Raw genomic sequence first — 21,270 nt, forward strand, 5'->3', positions numbered from 1 at the left:
CCTTCCGCAGGGGGTGGCCTGCGTCAAAACAGACAATTGCACGATGGATCAAGTGGACAATCCGTAGTGCTTATCTTCATGCGGGACAGGTACCTCCTGTCTCCTTAACGGCACACTCTACCAGATCGGTGAGTACGTCGTGGGCCGCTGATAGAGGGGCCTCTATCTCTCAGCTTTGCAGAGCGGCCACTTGGTCGTCTCAGAACACGTTTGTTAAGTTTTACCAGTTCGATACTTTTGCAGCTTCGGCTTCAACCTTTGGTCGTCTGGTTCTACAGAATCCCCAGCTCTCTCCCTCCCGGGGCTTGGTCTTTGGAACCTCCCCGATGTGATTCCAGTGGTCCCTGCTGCATGTCAGAGAAAAGAGGATTTTGGTACTTACCGGTAAATCCATTTCTCTGAGATCAGCAGGGACCACTGGACACCCGCCCGGCTGTTGGATTCTGCCTGTTGTGGTTGCTGTTGCAGCCCGGTCCGATACCTGCGTGTGGTATGTATGGTTTTGTTGTTTATGGTTTTTCTGTAACCCTATCCTCTGGTGGGCCAATTTCCTCACTGGGGGATTGTGGGTCTTAGAGGGGAGGAGCCAGTATCCCCTAATTATTATTAAGAAGTGCCTAGCTCCCAGCATTCCCAGCTCTAATACCCGATGTGATTCCAGTGGTCCCTGCTGATCTCAGAGAAATGGATTTACCGGTAAGTACCAAAATCCTCTTATTTCACTTGTGATTCTGTGGGGAGACCTGCAAAACATGCACTGTGAGGAAGGAGGAGCATCTGACCTGAGTTGATGTGCTTTACTTAACAGAAATCGATGCTTCCCAAATAAAAAAAATTCTGGTTACTCCAATTAATTCAAAATTATTGCTAAAGTATATATAGACCCCCCCCCCCCCATTTTAATATTTAATTATTTTAAGACTTTACTACTAGCAAAACACTTAAGTCTGCCAGTTGAAACCTATATTTCTGCTTCTAATTTGCATTTACCACTATAACGGACATGGACTATGAATCAGCTACTCTAAATCTTTAGTTGTAAAACAGGATTTGTCCAGGAGGAAACTTGGGCAACCTAATTCAGGGGACAGGTTTACAGTTGTGTTGTAGATATATTTGTGTGTATGGGGCTTAATTCTAAACACCGCTTTGATACCAATTAGTAAGTTTGGGTGTGAATAATTGAAATAGCTGTTTGTTTGTGTGTGTTGTAAGCCCTTAATAAGGACTTTTTCCCTTGAATGGGGGATAGGATTCCTAGTGGGATATGAAAGAAAGTTTGCTGCTGTCATGGTCCCAGAAGTTGCTTGGTATCTGTCAACTCTCAAGTGGATTACATTGACCTGTCTTGATGACCAGGAGGTTTAGAAAGTTGAGTGCATTTATTGTGACAGCAAACTTTGTGCTTTATCTACTAGCAGTAATCCGGTAGCAAATGTTCTCAAACAAGTACAAAATACACAACTGCTGGAGAGCCACAGGTTGTCCAGGCCTGCTCTATGCAATACAAGCCCAGTTAATACGCATAAGCTCCATTTGACACTGAGGCCGGGCAGCCATTTTGTGACTTTTTCCTTTTCAAATAGCATCTTATTTGCAAAGTCAGTGTGTGACTGCTGCTTTGTATGCAGAAACAGCAGCAGTCACACACTGAATATAGACATACTGCATATTAGCGGTATTGCAAAATGGCAAAGCCCTGCGATCAGATAGCTGCCGCCTGCCACATGCCCTTTGCAAAGCTGCAAATGACTTTTAAAAAATTTGTAGCTCGTCGAATAGCTGCAAATCCATTTGCAACTTGCTTACCATCTAATGATTTTTCCCAGTCTGTGGGTGACCTGTAAGACTCTTGTCTGTGCGATAGAATCAGGCTGATCAAGGCTGGAGTTGAGGTGGCACACCTGTGTTTTTTTTTCCTGGCATTTCTAGAAAATGGTCCATTACCGTCCTGAAATGCCGGCGTCCTGTTAGTCGACGTGCGATCAGAAATGACGCTAGATTTATTCTTTTTTTTTTCCCTGAATGGCCTTTCACTTTCCCGCAGCGATCCTTACTTATGCGCATTCTCTAGCTAATCGTCTGCTTATCAAAATCGCTGGGTGACTATCCGGTCTGAATAACACCCATTGTTTTAATCAGCAGAAGCTACAGAGTAGCACTTTGGTATTGCGCAACTAGATGCAAAAGCCTGCTAGCTGTACGTACACACGTGTATGCCTTTTTTCATGGGTATTTCTCCAAAACTGGTTTGCATGGGTTACATTTATGTGGGTTAAACCATTCATAACCCTGTTTTATTACTTGTTTCAAATGCACAAATCCCTGATTTTGTGTATTGCATGTGTTCTTATTGAAAGCATGTGTATCACAAGAACATGGTTATATATGCCACGCCAAGTGGAGTACTCCTGCTCCGGGTGTGGTGACGGTCCGACAACGGGAATCCCTACAGTCAGTATCCCTACATCAGAATCCTGACTGCCGGTGCTCTGACAGGGGGGCGAGCGCAAAGAAGCTCGCCACTCTGTGGGCTTGGTGGCTCATTTCACTCGCCACAGGTTCTCCCTCTATGGGGGTTGTGGACCCCCACAAGGGAAAATAGCCCCTGTGAGTCGGTATCCCGACTGTTGAGCAGTCATCCGGCACCCCTCTGCTCCAACCCCAGAATTTTTAGCTGTGTTTTTTCTCTTCAACACATTGTTTCAAGAGTTTTGGCTTACATTTTATAAGGAGGGGAAAAAAAATTCTGTCATATTAATAATGTATAGCACTGATTTTAGTTTTTTGACAATCTGGTTTATCATTTGTCTTTTGCAACCTTGCATAAGTGTGTTAGGTGTACTCCTATTCTTTGTTATGGACATTTTGTTCTTGTTACTGAAGATACAAAACCCCTGTCTTTATGTTGTGTACTTTGACTGGGGCCGGTAGAGGTAATTGGATGCTTTTTAAGTCCATAAAGATGTTCAGTAGCTGCATTGTAGTCATATGTAATGTTTAACTTTATAAACCCCCCCCCCCCCCCCCAAAAAAAACCTAAAATATACAGTACTTTCATGTTAAGATTGTATCATTGAGGAGCAATGACTGCTTGTATGTGTTATAGGCATTTCCAAATACTACTTCTACCTGTCATGTATTTTCATTTCTGATTTTGCAAAACTTGTAATATTTTATGCAAGTTTTATGTAAAATCACAATACTTAGGTAGGCAGTATTCTATAAATGCTAACCCCTTTCCTGCGGTTTATTTTTTTGTATCCAGGTGATGACAATGGAAAGAAGGCCAACAATCCGAACCACTGTAACTGCATTATAGACCAAATTTTCACAGGAGGCCTCCAGTCTGATGTAACCTGCCAAGTGTGCCAGTGAGTCCTCTATAATGCTACCCCTACTTAAACATTAAAGCTACCGTATATACTCGAGTATAAGTCGACCCGATTATAAGCTGAGGCAACTAATTTTGAAACAAAAAACTGGGAAAAAAACGTATTGACCCAAGTGGGACCCTCACTCGAGTATAAGCCAAGGGGGGCTTTTTCAGCATAAAAAATGTTCTGAAAAAGTAGGCTTATACTAGAGTATATATGGTACTTACTTTTTTGCTCTGTTATAAAATAAGATAAAATGGTGGTTTAAAAGATTTTATACATTTTTTTGTTGTTGTTCAGAAAGACTACTATATATTAAGTCAGAATTTCCCAAATTGTTCATTGTGGCACTCTTGGGTGCAGCAAGTGGTTGGTTAGGTCCCAATTTTTACCCTATTTTTGCTATAGGAGCACATAGTGTTTAAGGCAGGCTGAATTTGCTGTGCATATCTGGCTCCACCCACTCTATTATTATTATTATTCTCCTCCTCCTCACCCTCATGTGCACCTTTATCCAAAGCATGGTCTAGCCAAGCATTAGACTTTTTTGCAATAACCTGGCTCGCTCTACCTTCCCCACCTTGCATTACCTATTTCTCTAAATGATGCAAACTTTTGTGTTTTTTATTTGTCCCTTTGAGTGTGAAATGTTCTCTCACATCCTGATTTCAACACAAAAATATATATTAAGATCAAATATTATGGCTCAAATTCAACTGCATGCGGTAAGTTACCACTGGTGAAAAAAAAGATTAAATTGTACTCCCTTTTTCAATAGCCTTGCTAACTGGTTAAAGTCAAGTGTTATTGGACATTAACATGGGTTAGCAGGTGTTAACACAAAGGGCCATTTTCTAGTTCACTCTTAGAGGAAAATTCCTTCTTAGATGGACAAAACCATGTGCACTGCAGGGGGGTAGACATAACAGGTGCAGATATAATTAGATTTGGGTGAGTTGTTTCTGTGCAGGATAAATACTGGCTGCTTTATTTTTACACTGCAATATAGAGCTAATTTTTAAGTAAGGTACTTGTGTATTATAGCGGCGCCCATCGCATCGTATACCATAAGGCATACGATGGTATGCGATGCGTTGTTGTGCAATGTTGTACAATGTCATACAATTTTAAAATTGTATATGGCATACAATGCGATGCGATTAAAAATTGTATAAGCACAATAATGGGTGCTTACAATGTTAAATGCACCCCCACGCCACCCCCACTATAAACGTGAACCCGAAGCGTGGCGAGCGCATCGAGCCCGCGATGGGCGTCTGTACACGTCCTATGACCTTTTCATGCCCCCACTAGCCACGTCGGCGTGGAGTTGAGAATATAAAGTGTGGCGAGCCCGAAGCGTGGCGAGCGGACGCGGATACCAGTGAAGCCCACGAGGAGACGCGGATACCTGTGAAGGTATCCGCGTCCCCTCGTGGGCTTCACAGGTATCCGCGTCCACTCGCCACGCTTTGGGCTCGCCACACTTTATATTCTCAACTCTACGCCGACGTGGATAGTGGGGGTATGAAAAGGTCGTAGGACGCGTACTGCCGCCCCTCGCGGGCTCGCTGTGCTCGCCACGCTTCGGGTTCACGTTTATAGCGGGGGTGCTTTAAACATTGTAAGCACCCATTTGGGTGCTTAACCCCTTCACGACATTTGACGTATATATACGTCATGGCCGGGAAGTACTTCCCGACCGTTGACGTATATATACGTCATGGCTTAAAACTGTCACTGCGTCTAGAGACGCAGTGACAGAGGGACGATGTCTGCTGTCCCTGACAGCAGACATGTCCGTGCATGCCCAGGGGGGGCGGCGATGCCGCCCCCCCGTCGGCGATCGCTGTGATTGGCTGTTCATTGTGAACAGCCATTCACAGCGTTTTCTGTGTCACCGGCGAATCCGCCGGTGACACGGGATCGGAGGTGATTGGTGCTGTAAAGTACAGCACCAATCACCGCGGGGTGTAAGGGTGACACTGGTGTCACCCCACCTCACCCCGCCCGCCCCCAAAGGCCGTGATTGGTTCGTCGGACCGACGGACCAATCACAGCCATGGAGGGGGGTTTAAACTAACGGTGACTGCACTGCAGACGCCATTCCGGTCTGGAATAGCGTGCAGTGCGGTCACCGTGCCCAGCTGCCGCCTATACTGACCAGAACCCATCCAAAATACTTACCTGATCATTGATATTGCTTATGCTTGTGACATCTTGTGACATCCTGTGACATCTTGTGCTGCTGCGATTTATTAGATAGAGAGAGAGATAGAGAGAGATAGAGAGAGATAGAGAGAGAGAGAGAGAGAGAGAGAGAGAGAGAGAGAGAGAGATAGAGAGAGATAGAGAGAGATAGAGAGGCCTAGTGCTATATTTTGTGCTGCTGCAGTGTGATAGAGCTATAGATAGAGAGATAGAGAGAGAGATAGTGACAGATTGTGCTATATATTTTTTATATAACTGAAAGAGATAGGGAGAGATAGAGAGAGATAGAGAGGCCTAGTGCTATATTTTGTGCTGCTGCAGTGTGATAGAGCTAGAGAGAGATAGAGAGAGATAGAGAGAGATAGAGAGAGAGAGCTAGAGAGAGCTAGAGAGAGATAGAGAGAGCTAGAGAGAGCTAGAGAGAGCTAGAGAGAGAGAGAGAGAGAGAGAGAGAGAGAGAGAGAGAGAGAGAGAGACAGATTGTGCTATATATTTTTTATATAACTGACTGCTGCCCCCCCTTTTGTGCTGATCAGTATAAATTAACTGATCAGCAACTTTTTGGGGGCGCAGGTTTTTTTTTATATATAGATATACCTGTCAGTGCTGCTGCTGCAGTGTCATAGAGTGATAGATAGTGAGAGATAGAGAGATAGAGAGAGATAGTGACAGAGAGTGATAGAGAGTGCTAAATTTTGTGTCTGCTGCCCCCGCCTTTTGTGCTGATCACTATATCTGAGGTGATCAGCAACTTTTTAGGGGTGCAGAGGTTTTTTTTTTTATATATACCTGTCAGTACCACCAAAGGTTGTGCACCTGCTGCCCCTCACTGGTAATCAGTGTCGCATCACTGATCACCTTTTTTTATTTTTTGTGAGTGCTGTGGGGTCTTTTTTACATTTTTTTTTTTTACACACACTGTGATTTTGTGTGTGTCCTGTGGCCACTGTGCGCTGATCAGTGACGTACATCACTGATCAGCTTTTTCGGCACAGGGTTGATCTATTTTTTATTTTTTTTGGATCAAATTCCTGTTGCCTTTGAGCGCTGTTCAGTGACGGACGTTACTGACCAACATCTGTGCTCAATTTTTGGCGCAGGACCTTTTTTTTTTTTAACCCCTTCCATTTTTTTTTTTTTTAACCCCTTCCATTTTTTTTTTTAACCCCTTCCATTATTTTTTTTTTTTAACCCTTCAATTTTTTTATTTTTGTATTTTTTTTTTTTCTGCACTACATACATACACACTACACACTACATACCCCCCGGGTTGAAATAAAGTTTGTACCCCCCCCCCTACACTATACACGTGTTGAAACATTTCACTACCAGTAACACAAAAATATAAATGGCATCCCAAATGTCATCCCAAATGTCGTCCCAGTCATCCAGGAGAATGTATTCGGTGGAGGAGGCATATGCCATGCTTGCCTCTGACTCTGACACAGCCAGTGAGGCAAGCGGGGAATTTGAAGGATTTGTCTTAAGCTCCTCTTCCTCCTCTGATGATGAGGGACCCCCTCAAAGACGCCCCCGTAGAGCAGCTGAGACCCCCCCCCCCAATAATTGATCTCGTATGGACCCCACCACCAGACAATTTTGAGCCCCAGGTTCCTGAGTTTTTGGCCATCCCAGGAATCCAATTTGATTCAACAGGTCTCAGAGAAATTGACATTTTTAAATTATTTTTCTCTGATGATTTTATAAATTTAATGGTGGACCAAACTAATTTATATGCCCAGCAGTTTATTGCTCAAAACCCCACGTCATCATTTGCTAGGTGGACCCCTGTAGATGCAGTAGAGATGATGACGTTTTGGGGTCTGGTGTTACATATGGGCATAGTAAAAAAGCCACAAATTAGGCAATATTGGAGTACAGATGTTCTGTACAGCACCCCATTTCACCGTATGGCCATGCCCCGGGCTCGTTTTGAGGCAATCCATAAATTTCTACATTACACCGATAATGCACAGTGCCCACCCAGAGATGATCCCACCTTTGACAGGCTATTCAAAGTCAGGCCGGTCATTGATCATTTCAGTGCCAAATTTGCAGAGCTATACATCCCTGATAAATGTATTAGTATCGACGAGTCCCTTATACATTTTAAAGGAAGGGTTAAATTCCGCCAGTACCTTCCCAGTAAGAGGGCAAGGTATGGCATAAAAATGTATAAGCTGTGTGAAAGCACCACAGGGTACACCCACAAGTTTAGGGTATATGAAGGGAAGGATTCAAGAATTGAACCACCAGAATGCCCCCCCTCCCTCGTAGGTGTTAGTGGAAAAATTGTCTGGGATTTAATGCACCCCTTCCTGGATAAGGGTTATCACCTCTATGTGGATAACTTTTACACCAGCATCCCCCTGTTTAAGGCCCTTGGTTCAAGAGGTACAGCAGCTTGCGGTACTGTGCGCAAGAACCAAAGAGGCCTCCCCAAAACGCACATTGCCCAAGTAATGAGAAGGGGTGAAAGCAGGGGAATATGCACCGAAAATTTGTTGTTGGTCAAATATAAGGACAAGAGGGATGTCCTTATACTGACAACAATTCATGGAGACAGTACCACCTCCATCCCTGTACGAGGTACCAGTACCCACACCTCAAAACCAAATTGTATCCTAGATTACAATAAGTACATGGGCGGAGTGGATCTTTCAGATCAGGTACTGAAGCCGTACAGTGCCCTGCGGAAAAAAAATATCTGGTACAAGAAGCTGGCCGTGTATATCATCCAGATGGCACTGTATAACGCTTACGTGCTATTCCGTTCTACCGGCCAGAGGGGGACATTTATGCACTTTCAAGAGGAAGTCATAAAGAGCCTAACATTTGGGAATCAGCAGGCAGAGGGCCCCAGTACTTCTAGTACTGGCCCCCGTATTGTACCAGGGCAGAATTTTCCCAACGAAATCCCCTCCACTGCAAGAAAGGGCAGGACACAAAAAAGGTGCAAAGTTTGCTATAAAAAGGGAATAAGAAAGGAAACTATTTTCCACTGTGAAACTTGCCCCGACAAACCCGGCCTATGTATAAAGGAGTGTTTCAAAATATACCACACATCTATGGATTATTAGGTTCATCATTTCACCGTGCTTCGGGGGTCTTGCTAATGCCACATAGCACCCACCATTCATTCCACCAGAATCTGAGCTGCAAAAACCAAAAATCACTCCTTCCCTTCTGAGTCCTGCCATGCACCCAACTGGTATTTTTTGGTCACATGTGAGGCATTGCCGTACTCTGGAGAAATGGGGGCACAGATTTTGGGGTGCTTTGTCTCCTTCATTCCTTGTGAAAATGAAAAATTTTGAGCCAGAAGTACATTTTTGTGTAAAAAAATGTATTTTTTTCATTTTCACTGCCCAGTTGTACCAAAATTGATGAAACCCCTGGGGGTTTGAAATGTACACTATACCCCTAGATGAATTCCCTGAGGGGTGTAGTTTGCAAAATGGGGTCACTTGTGGGGGGGTTCCACTGTATTGGTAATGCAACATAGCACCCACCATTCATTCCACCAGAATCTGAGCTGCAAAAAACAAAAATCACTCCTTCCCTTCTGAGTCCTGCCATGCACCCAACTGGTATTTTTTGGTCACATGTGAGGCATTGCCGTACTCTGGAGAAATGGGGGCACAGATTTTAGGGTGCTTTGTCTCCTTCATTCCTTGTGAAAATGAAAAATTTTGAGCCAGAAGTACATTTTTGTGTAAAAAAATGTATTTTTTTCATTTTCACTGCCCAGTTGTACCAAAATTGATGAAACCCCTGGGGGTTTGAAATGTACACTATACCCCTAGATGAATTCCCTGAGGGGTGTAGTTTGCAAAATGGGGTCACTTGTGGGGGGGTTCCACTGTATTGGTAATGCAACATAGCACCCACCATTCATTCCACCAAAATCTGTGCTGCAAAATCCAAAAATCACTCCTTCCCTTCTGAGTCCTGCCATGCACCCAACTGGTATTTTTTGGTCACACGTGAGGCATTGCCGTACTCGGGAGAAATTGGGGCACAGATTTTGGGGTGCTTTGTCTCCTTCATTCCTTGTGAAAATGAAAAATTTTGAGCCAGAACTGCATGTTTGTGTAAAAAAATGTAATTTTCCATTTTCACATCCCAGTTGTACCAAAATTGGTGAAACCCCTGGGGGTTTGAAATGTACACTATACCCCTAGATGAATTCCCTGAGGGGTGTACTTTGCAAAATGGGGTGACTTGTGGGGGGGTTCCACTGTATTGGTGCTTTGGGAGTCTTGCTAATGCAACATAGCACCCACCATTCATTCCACCAAAATCTTTGCTGCAAAATCCAAAAATCACTCCTTCCCTTCTGAGTCCTGCCATGCACCCAACTGGTATTTTTTGGTCACATGTGAGGCATTGCCGTACTCGGGAGAAACTGGGGCACAGATTTTGGGGTGCTTTGTCTCCTTCATTCCTTGTGAAAATGAAAAATTTTGAGCCAGAACTGCATGTTTGTGTAAAAAAAATGTAATTTTCCATTTTCACATCCCAGTTGTACCAAAATTGGTGAAACCCCTGGGGGTTTGAAATGTACACTATACCCCTAGATGAATTCCCTGAGGGGTGTACTTTGCAAAATGGGGTGACTTGTGGGGGGGTTCCACTGTATTGGTGCTTTGGGAGTCTTGCTAATGCAACATAGCACCCACCATTCATTCCACCAAAATCTTTGCTGCAAAATCCAAAAATCACTCCTTCCCTTCTGAGTCCTGCCATGCACCCAACTGGTATTTTTTGGGCACATGTGAGGCATTGCCGTACTCGGGAGAAATTGGGGCACAGATTTTGGGGTGCTTTGTCTCCTTCATTCCTTGTGAAAATGAAAAATTTTGAGCCAGAACTGCATGTTTGTGTAAAAAAATGTAATTTTCCATTTTCACATCCCAGTTGTACCAAAATTGGTGAAACCCCTGGGGGTTTGAAATACACTATACCCCTAGATGAATTCCCTGAGGGGTGTAGATTGCAAAATGGGGTGACTTGTGGGGGAGGTTCCTAACTTTTAGCACTTATGGTGCCTAGAAACCTACATGGTGCCTAAAAAAAAATCTCATAAAAAGGAGGCTCCAAAATCAAGTAGGTGCTCCTTCTATTATGAAGCCTGTGGTTTGGTCAACGTGCACACTAGGGCCACATATAGGATATTTTTGAAAACAAAAGAATTGGGGGAATCAATTTTTAGTCACATTTCTCTAGTAAAATCTACTGTATTCGTTAGAAAAATGTATTAAAATTGAAACTCTGCAAAAAAAAAGAAATTTTGAAATTTCACCTACACTTTGTTTTAATTCCTGTGAAACACCTAAAGGGTTAACAAACTTCCAAAATGCTGTTTTGAATACTGTGAGGGGTGCAGTTTTTGAAATGGCATCATTTATGGGGGTGTCTCACATACAAGTCCCTCAAAGTCACATCAGAACTGAACTGGTCCCTAAAAAAATCAGTGTTTGAAATTTTCATGAAAATTTGAGAATTTGCTATTCATATTGTAAGCCTCCTAGTGTCCAAAAAAATTAAAAGGAAGTTGAAATAATGATGGAAACATAAAGTAGACATATGGTCTATGTTAGTTATTAACTATTTTGAGTGGTATGCTTATTTGTCTCACAAGCAGAAAATTTAACATTTTGCAAATTGCTAAATTTTCCATTTTTTCACGATATTTTGGTATTTTTCACAAAAAAACACAGACTGTATCGACGAAAATTTACCACTAACTTGAAGTACAATGTGTCACGAGAAAACAATCTCAAAATCACTGGGATAAGTAAAAGCAAAAAAAAGTTATCCCCACTTAAGTGAGACATGTCAGATTTGAAAAAAAGGGCTCTGTCATGAAGGCACAAACTGGCTCTGTCATGAAGGGGTTAAAAGCACCCTTTAGGGTGCTTATACAATTTTCCATCGTTTAGGGGGCAAAATCGCATCGCATGCCATCGGGTGTATGGCATGCGATTCGATAAAAACATTGTACGAGCAAGATCGCGGGCGCCGCTATAATACACAAGTACCTGAAGTAAAACCCCACCCAAATCTAACTCTCTGTAAATGTTATATCTGCCCCACCTGCAGTTCTCATGGTTTTGTCCATTTGAGAAGGAATTTGCCTCTAAGAGTGAACTAGAATAAGGCCCCCAATCTGTAAAAAGGTCAAGGATCTGTGTATTAACAGGATTGCTGCACTCATAACATGCTAGTTATTTAGGATTTTTTCCCAACCACTAAGGTAGGTGAAAAATAAATCACGAGAACTCCTGGATTCAGGGCTTCATTGTGGGATCAATTAGCTTGCAGTTAGCTACCACCACTAATTTATTTCTGGCCTATATTTCAAAATGGTCTACATTGTAGTTATATGCACACAAGTTATATTATTAATTACTAGTCGATTAGTCAATTTCCATTTGACATTGGTTTTCTTTCCATTTGACATTGGTTTTCTTATCTGTTAGTACCTCAAAGAAAAAATAATTCATGGAGCAGACTTAAGTCTGCACCATGTATTTCTTTTTTTTTCCTTTTTTTTTTGTAGGTGCTTAAGGAACAAAAAAAAACACTTGCTAACAAAAAACCCAAATTATATTGTAAGTGCAGCACTTAGGGCGGGATGTATTACAATACATCGCCGGCTGTCCGCCGCGATGCCAGCGCATATGTACTATCCTATGCGGCTGGCATCGCAATGCGGTGACGGAGCCCCCCCCCCCCCCCCCCCCGCGATACCTGTACTCTGGTGTGCGGGGTGTCTGTCACCTCCCTGCCGCCTAGCCCATAGGCTTTTATAGGGTATCGCCAACCAAAGGTGGCGATACCCTTCAATGCCGTATCGGTTTTGATACATTGGAAAATGCGGTAAAACCTGGGTTTTACCGCATTTTCAGTTTGATACATCTCGCCCTTAAGGTGCATACACACTGGGTATTTTTGCCAACTGTGTATGTTGACAGATAATGAGGAATTTTGCTGGGTTGAAACTTTTTTTTGTTTTTTCTTCAGGGGTGGATGGCTTTCCATAGCAGGCCGATATGGAAAGCTGTCCACCTCCTCGCTCATCTGCTGGGCCAGTGGCGATCAGCATTCACCACTCGTTGCTGCCACATACACACTGGGCGGCATTCTTTCCGCTCAGTCACCCAGTGTGTATAGGCCTTTACTTGTAGGTGCAAGTTGATCGCATATAACGGAATTAACTCCTATATCTGCTTTATTGTAACAAATATTAAATTATTTTTCTGAAAAATATATTTTTTCCTGAGAGATGCGCAAAATATCTGCTAAAAATTTCAACATCTCTGAAAGATATGGTTTTATCACTGTCTACGGCATCTGTTGCGCTATATAAGAAACTTTAATAATAATATGCAACGAGCGGTGAGCGCTGATGCACTTTAAGCTATTACCTACTCTCTAGCTCTGCTCTCTAAAGAGCAGTATCCCCGTTAGTCAGGACATAGAAACATAGAATTTGATGGCAGATAAGAACCACTTGGCCCATCTAGTCTGCCCCTTTTTTAAACATGTTACCTCAATCCATATTTGATCCTTATTTTTTTGTAAGAATATCCCAAGCATGTTTAAATTGTACTACTGTATTTTTCTGTACCACCTCTGATGGGAGGCTATTCCACTTATCTACTACTCTCTGTGAAATAATTCTTCCTCACATTTCCCCTGAATCTTCCTCCCTCTAGTTTCAGTGCATGTCCTCGTGTTCTGCTGCTCCTCTTCCTGTGAAGAACGTCTCCCACCTGTACCTTGTTAAAGCCCTTGATATATTTGAAAGTTTCTATCATGTCCCCGCTTTCCCTTCTCTGCTCTAAAGTATACATATTAAGATCTTTTAGTCTTTCCTGGTACGTTTTTTTGATGTAGGCCATGCACCATTTTAGTTGGCCTTCTTTGTACGGTCTCTAATGTATTTATATCCTTCTGGAGATATGTCCTCCAGAACTGAACACTAGATGAGGTTGTATCAATGACCTATACAATGGCATTCATACTTCTTTCTACTGCTGATACCTCTCCCTATGCAACCAAGCATCTGACTTGCCTTCTTCATTGCTTTGTTACATTGCCTACCTGCCTTTAACCCCTTGAGTGGTAGGTTTTGCTGGGGCAGGAAGCCTACCCTCCCTCACCTCTGCTCCGGCGCTCTGAGTTTTCCTGCCGCCGCTTGTGTCCCCGCTGGCTCTGTCACATTGAGCAGTGACGTTGGCAGCAGGCTTTGGGAGGACTGGTGCCTGAGCGCTCCCGAGCCGCCCCGAGCCTGCCGCCGACTTCACTGAGCCCAAGAAATTTCCGGGCATACCACTCACGGGGTTAAGTCCCCTGAAATAGTGACCCCTAGGTCCCTCTCTTCCTCAGTAGTTTCCATTATAGTGCCATTTACACTATATTTAGTCTTTGAGACCCAAGTGCATGATTTTGCATTTTTTGGCATTAAACTGTAGTTGCCATGCTCTTGACCATTCCTCTAATTTACCTAGATCATCAATTATTTGTTTTACCCCTCCTGGTGTGTCTACCCTGTTGCATACCTTTTGTGTCCTCTGCAAAAAGGCACATTTTACCCTCAATTCCATTTGCAATATCACCAATAATCATCCCATTGGTTGTTCCAACCTTTTTGCTCTTCCTCTATTTTCTAGTATATCTAGTATTTTACCTCTGCAGTAGTCAATGTATCATTTGTTGATAATTGACTAATAGTGAGACTTCTTACCCTGTTGCAATACATGAAGGCTGACATCCATACATATGTTACATTATAAATGTCTGCACAATTCTAATGTAATTTCCCTTTGTCTATTTTTACCTGCATTATGTTTTATCAAATATATTTTTTATTTTGTTACTTAGCCGTCCAATTTATAGCACACGTTCTTCTGTTTTGCTGCCAGCAATATTGGGACTGGCTGTCCCATTCCAGCTGGTATTGACGGTGCGTTAGATATATTTTCTATATTTGCACAATTTTTAGCTATGTTTTGCTAAATTGCTTTAGGGGCACTATAATGTACTCTACACAATGGACTTAGAATCTGGAGTTGGCAATGTAATAAATCCCAACTATATGCTTGCTACATGGGTAAGAAGAAACTTCACACACCTAATTTTTATGCCATTGGATTTGGGGTTTATGCTGTTTCGGGGTAACCTATATCTCTGGTTTTGTAAAGGATTTCCCTAATCTCCCCATGTGTATTTTGGAGGTATAGGTGAGATACATATCCAACACACACCTACCTCCATACTATCTGCATTGATATATAAGAACTGTCAACGTGTGAGTTACCTTCCATCCTAAAAGACTCCCCGCTGTGAAGTGTCGTGGCCCGGCATCTCTGCGGGTACAGCCCGGCCAGCTTACCCATATCTATGAACATCATCTTTACTTGGCAATTTTTACTTGTATCATCCAATAATTTGAAAAACTCTGTGGCTTAAATTTGGTAGCTGGATAAAAAATAGCTATCATTATCATAGCTCCTTCTTATGCAAATCTTATTGTTAATGGTTTTACTTTATGTGCATTATAATTATTTATAATTTTCTTAGTAAAATTTATTTAAACTGCTTATAGGTGGCCGCCTATTAAATAAGGATTTTTCCATATATGTAATAGATAATTTTGGGATTTTTCTAAGACCGTCTCCATCTTGTTACTGTGTATGTGTATTCACTCTTGGTGTATTAATTCTTAAAGGAGTACTTATGTAATAGTGCAGCATTTCCAACCCTATTGGTACCCCATGTGTATTTTTGCCTTGCTGAACAGGAATAATGTGTGTTGGGTTTTCCTTCTCTTTAGATCTTCTTTTTTGCTTGCCACCAAATAGGTCAGAAAGTGGCTGTGGCACACCATAAATAGCATCACTGCTTAAAATTCAAAATACCCTTTCTTTTAAAGGTTATAATGGCCATATACTCCATTGAGAACAAAAATGTTGTTTAAGAGCTGGTTGTTTTTGAGTTGTGTCCTTGCTCTGCTTACGGTGCTGTGAAAACCTTAATACATATGCGTAGTCATAACACAACATTGGTTACATTTGTTTCCTGTATTTAGAGCAGCTTTAGATAACTTCCATTTGTACAGTGCTTTGTAAAACCATTGTAGATATACAGTACTGTGACTTAATTGTCTCTTGTGTGTCTCCTCTCACCTTTCCTTCTAGTGGTGTTTCCACAACGATAGACCCATTTTGGGACATCAGCTTGGATCTGCCGGGTTCATCGAGCCCCTTTTGGCCACTGAGCCCAGGGGGTGACAGTGGTGTGGTGAATGGGGAAAGTCATGTGTCTGGAACGACAACCTTAACAGACTGTCTGAGAAGGTAAAACTGATGTCTGACCAAGTAAATAATGTGGCTGGTTTGTATGTAAGCATCCCTGCACATAGAAATGTCAGAGAATGGACACACCGCTGTAATGAATGGTAAATTATGGTTACTTCCCAATGATGTTATTGGATGGATATTTTGGGATTGTGGGAAGACATCCGAGTACCTGGATGAAAGCCAAGGGAGCAAAGGGAGAAGATAAACACTCCACACAATTAGGCCATGGTGGGATTCTAACCTATGCTCTCAATGCTGGGAGACAGTGATACCAATCCATTTTGTTTAATTGTTTTTTTAAAAACAAATTTTTTAAATCATTGTAGTGTTTGGTTATTATTCTGCTGTTGTGTTAGAAATAGCTATTTTGTTGCTAAATGTCTTGTTTAATTTATGATTGAAGTAGAGGGAAAATGGATGCTGTTCCCTACCCCCCTCATATTATTTTTTCATCTCTGTTTTACTGTGTTTTTCCCATCTTCAGGAAAAATATTTTATTTTGTGTAGTGTCAAATTTGTATGAATGCTCTAAATCTCTGCAAGCCAGCTTTGTGTTGTATAATTATTACCCATCAGTGATTATCTCCTTTCTTACAGGTTTACACGGCCAGAGCATCTAGGAAGTAGTGCCAAAATCAAATGCAGTGGTTGCCATAGTTACCAAGAATCTACTAAGCAGCTCACTATGAAGAAACTGCCTATTGTGGCTTGTTTTCATCTCAAAGTAAGACTGGGCTGCCTTTCAACACATAAAATGAGTAATGCTAAGATCACATGCTAATATTTTCTTTTATTTAGTACATCATAAATTTGGTATATTTTGCATTGTTTCCCAGTATCTCTCATTGTTAGTATTTTGTCATATGTTAATAAACTCCTGGAAATACATTGAACTAGTCCAGTGATGGCTAACCTTGACACTCCAGCTGTTGAACTACACATCCCAGCATGCCCTGCTACAGTTTTACTATTTGGCCATGCTAAAATTGATGCAGGGCATGCTGGGATGTGTAGTTAAACAGCTGGAGTTTCAAGGTTAGCCATCACTGTGCTAGAGCAATTTACAACATTGCTTTAGAAATCTGGAACATTTTAGCAATTAGCGGCTCATTTATCAGCAAAAAATGTGAATGATGAAGCTCAGTGCATACAATAGTGTTTCGGCCAATCAGCCCCTAATTGCCATGTTCGACAATTGGCAGTTAGGAGCAGATTGGCTGGAACACCATTTATCATACACAAGTTTTATCACTTGTTGTTAACTGGGCACCTTAGTAGTAACTGCTCCTGAATGCAGTGCTTGAAAAGAACATGCAAATAAAATGCATGAACGAGTGAATTATTTTCAATGCCATTTTTTTACATCTACTCCGTTCATGTCCGGTCTGGCTTCTATACACTTTCATAATGCTATAGGTCTTATTGGGTTTTTATTGTTCTTTAGCTTGTGGTGGCTTTACTATGTATACAACATTGTTTGAATATTATAATTTGCCTGTTATGAGCCGGACACTTTTTTTTTTTTTTGACACAGCGGTTTGAACATTCAGCTAAACTAAGGCGGAAGATCACTACATATGTGTCGTTTCCCTTAGAGTTAGACATGACACCATTCATGGCCTCCAGGTGAGTATTCTTTTGAGTAGTTTAAAAAATTTTTTTTACATTAGTCTTCTTATTTAGTGTAAGTTCTAGGCAATTTGCAGCCTTCTAAAGAGTTGTGAAGTTGACCCTAGATGGCTTCCATTCATTTTCTACCTGTAGTTTTATACGTAGCACTCAGTGACGTAGCTAGAAATTTTTCTCACTCCTACCAAAAAATTTTCTGTCGCCTGCTGCTGGCTGAGCTGACAGGAGACCCAGGCAGCAGTGAGCGCTGAGCTGGTCCCACCCTGTACATATCTAATGAGCGGGGACCCAGCACAGTGCATATTTAATGGGTCCCCACCCCATGCATGCTGGGTCGCCTGTCAGTTCAGCCAGCGGCACCCACCACAGACCTCGCTGGCGCAGCTCCCCCAAGCCGCCGCAGGGTCTGCCACATATGTAGCTACGCCACTGGTAGCACTTTATACATGATACAACATGCTGATTGCTTGCTATGGAAACCCTCTACTTGTCCACTTTCTGGATGGATTTCTTATGTCTTGATACAAGTAATAGGTTAATGGTGAAAATACAAATGAAGTCACGTTGATCCATTGCACCAGCGTGCCTAGGTGAGGTTTTTGGCGTGTGCTTTTGTATCTTTCTCAGACGTACATTGAGGCTCGCCATAGAATATGCATGTAATACACATCGCCACCAGTTGGTGGATAATGCTTCACTAATCCAGGGACGGATTGATGTTCAGTACAGTACAAATGGAGCCACGTCATTCGCCGAGAATGGGACACTTCGCGTATGATCAACTTTTGCTTCTTATTCTCGGTGAACGGCACTGCAGCTCCAACTGTGCAGTACAATACAAGCTCAAGCAAATGTAATGTACATTGGTTAGGTGTAGCATCCAGGTCCCCAAGGAAAAAAAAAATCATCAATATGGTGTCCTGCAGATTTTTTTTTTTAGCCGATTCAGTATAAAGTAAGCATGACTGAGGCATGAGATCACTCTTTACATAGACTCATGAGCAAGGGTCGCAATCATCCGGTGTCGTAGGCTGGTGGATAATTGTGCTGGTCTCCATGCTCGTGGATCCAATTTGATTTGCTAAGTGACCATGTTTTTTCCCTCTCTCTGTTTTAATCTAGCTTTCATACAGTTATACATAGTACAGTACTGTATGTTATATAGACATTTTTTGTCAGAAAATGCTATTGCATAGGTTATGCATGTACTGTATATGGGCATTTCTGTACGTGCATCTCATTTTGCTATTTAAAACACATAGGGGCTATAGGGGTAGAGCAAGCATACAGTTACCGTACTGTCTGTAGCAGGCCAGACTCTAGTAATGAGCCGGTTAACAAAATGGCTACCAAGCCTGAACCAGGGCTTTGTTGAAGCCCACATCTACGAAGTGAGCAATGGCATAGGTTTTATATGTCTAATGGAAATCCTGAAGATGCGTTTTATTACGCAATTTAAACACGGGCTGCTGACAAAGGCACAGACGCTGCAATGATCGATCCGCAGCTTCGGTCCTCTATCTGCACTGCTGTCCAGGTGTGGGTGCAACTTCTGTGTAACAGGGAGCTGAGCATCTGGCAGGAGCTGACCCACCAGAGAGCAGGATTGCTCGCTGTCCCCTCCCCGCAGTCTAGTGATGGCAAGCTTGGCGGACAATTGGAGGAGACCCCAACTGCGGTAAGTTTGTTTAACCAGTGAAGCATAATGAGACGCATGAATAGGAGTGCCCTTCCACATGTGGAACCTATACCATGGCTAGTCCCATAGTTGTGGGCTCACATGAAGCCCTGCCTGACCACCAGTAGCCATATTGTTAACCCCCTCGGTGCTAGAGTCTGACCTGCTCTTACTGTATGACATTCCTACTGTAGCATAAATCTGCGTTCAACCAGTGTAGAGTAATGAGAAGCACAGACATTATCACCCGTACACAAGTGGAACCTACAGTATGGATCTGCGGTTGTCTCTGCTGCTTTTACGCTGCATCGACCCGCCTCTGCACACCATATACCGAGAGTGGGACGCACAAGCGTCTCACAAACATGCGCCCCATTCTCGGCGATAGTACTGTATAAGCCATGGGTCTTCAAACTGTGGCCCTCCAGATGTTGTGGAACTACATGTCCCAGCATGCCCTGACAGTTTTGGCATTTTCTTATAGGAAAAAATGTGGCAATGCATGTTGGAACAGGTAGTTTCACAACAACTGGAGGGCCACAGTTTGAAGACCCATGCTATAAGCACTCGCTTATCCCCATGCCCACTAAAAAGATAATCTATGCAATAGTATTTCCAGAAAAGTGTCTATTTAACATACTGTACAGTAATGTACAGTAAAGTAGTTATTGCACTATTGTGCATTTCAATGGGCACTTCACGCACATGCAATACGGATTATTCCGCTATAACTTTGCATTAGACATCTGATGCATGCGCAATGGTGATTTTAAAAAGCTGCATCTGGTGCATGATTGCTGGTATTTCACTCACTCTAACGCCAAGTTGTGCGACTAGGCGCACAGTGGCAAGTTGGTGGGCCAAACGCCATAGGGAGGCTAAATGATCGTAGGTGAAGAATATTTCTGAAAGAACATTTGTTTTTTTTGTTTTGTTTTTACTGAAAATCAGATGTGTAAATTTCACACTTCCAAAAATTGATCCACAATGTTCCCAAATTTTCCACCCTCACTATTGTGAGGAAGCACTTTTAATAGCTCTTGTCTTTGAGCTTCGACTTCTGATGTGTCATAGAGCAATATTTTGTGTACAGTTTTTTTAAATACCTTAATAAGTGGCTATAATATACCAATTAGGTTTAAGGTTAATTTTATTTAATTTTTAAATATTTTTGTTGGCATAGTCTACAAAAAAAAATACATTTGTGGCTTGATTAAAATTTGACCATTTCCTTGTAATACATACACCTTTCTTATTTTGTCATAGCAAAGAGAGCAGAATGAATGGTCAATATCAGCAGCCACAAGACAGTTTAAACAATGACAATAAGTAAGTATCACTGTGTTATCGATGTAGTTCTGCCTTTATCACATTTTGGAATATTTGTGGATACCTGGATTAATAGTAATTTAGAAAGGGCAAGAAATATTTTATTGTATAAATTAAGGCCTGATTAGTGTAAATTAAGGAAATCGGGGTACTTACTGATGCGTATGGTATTATGCTACATAAATCTCATTCTTTGCAATTTGGTACAAATGTCACTATCTGAAGATGCTTTGAAGAAAATTTGTTGTAAAATGTAGATATTCATTGTCTATCGATTTTTAAAACCTAGACATTTTGTAACAGTATTGATACCATCTGCTTATTCATATTTAGATTTGCTTTCTCTGCAGGTATTCCTTGTTTGCAGTAGTTAATCACCAGGGAACCTTGGAGAGTGGGCATTACACAAGCTTCATCAGACAACACAAAGACCAGTGGTTCAAGTGTGATGATGCAATTATCACCAAGGCTAGCATTAAAGATGTTCTAGATAGCGAAGGGTGAGTTAAAAACTGCATTGGTACATTTACAGCTAATCTGCTGGGGTAATTCTCTTGCATATATTTTTATATTTTGTAGTTCATGTTCTATATACCTCATAAAAGGGACATGCATGGGGTAAGAATTTGTAGCTGGGTAAGGAACTGGCTGCGTAATAGAGAACAGAGTGTGGTTG

General features: G+C 42.0%; 1 protein-coding gene across 11 annotated transcripts in view; it reads left to right on the top strand.

The window, feature by feature from the left end:
- LOC146020380 (ubiquitin carboxyl-terminal hydrolase 22-A) overlaps positions 1 to 21,270 on the top strand; it is an 83,275-nt gene that overhangs the window by 58,110 nt on the left and 3,895 nt on the right. For all 11 annotated transcript variants that reach the window (XM_083153459.1, XM_083153463.1, XM_083153460.1 and 8 more), the window contains 6 exons: positions 3,269 to 3,374; positions 15,797 to 15,955; positions 16,556 to 16,682; positions 17,493 to 17,584; positions 20,532 to 20,594; positions 20,945 to 21,094. In XM_083153459.1, coding sequence (XP_083009585.1) covers positions 3,269 to 3,374; positions 15,797 to 15,955; positions 16,556 to 16,682; positions 17,493 to 17,584; positions 20,532 to 20,594; positions 20,945 to 21,094 — 697 coding nt within the window. The remainder of the gene's footprint in view (positions 1 to 3,268; positions 3,375 to 15,796; positions 15,956 to 16,555; positions 16,683 to 17,492; positions 17,585 to 20,531; positions 20,595 to 20,944; positions 21,095 to 21,270) is intronic.

The sequence above is a fragment of the Crinia signifera genome, chromosome 7 (assembly GCF_055691185.1).
Source record: "Crinia signifera chromosome 7, ASM5569118v1, whole genome shotgun sequence".
Lineage (NCBI taxonomy): Eukaryota > Metazoa > Chordata > Amphibia > Anura > Myobatrachidae > Crinia > Crinia signifera.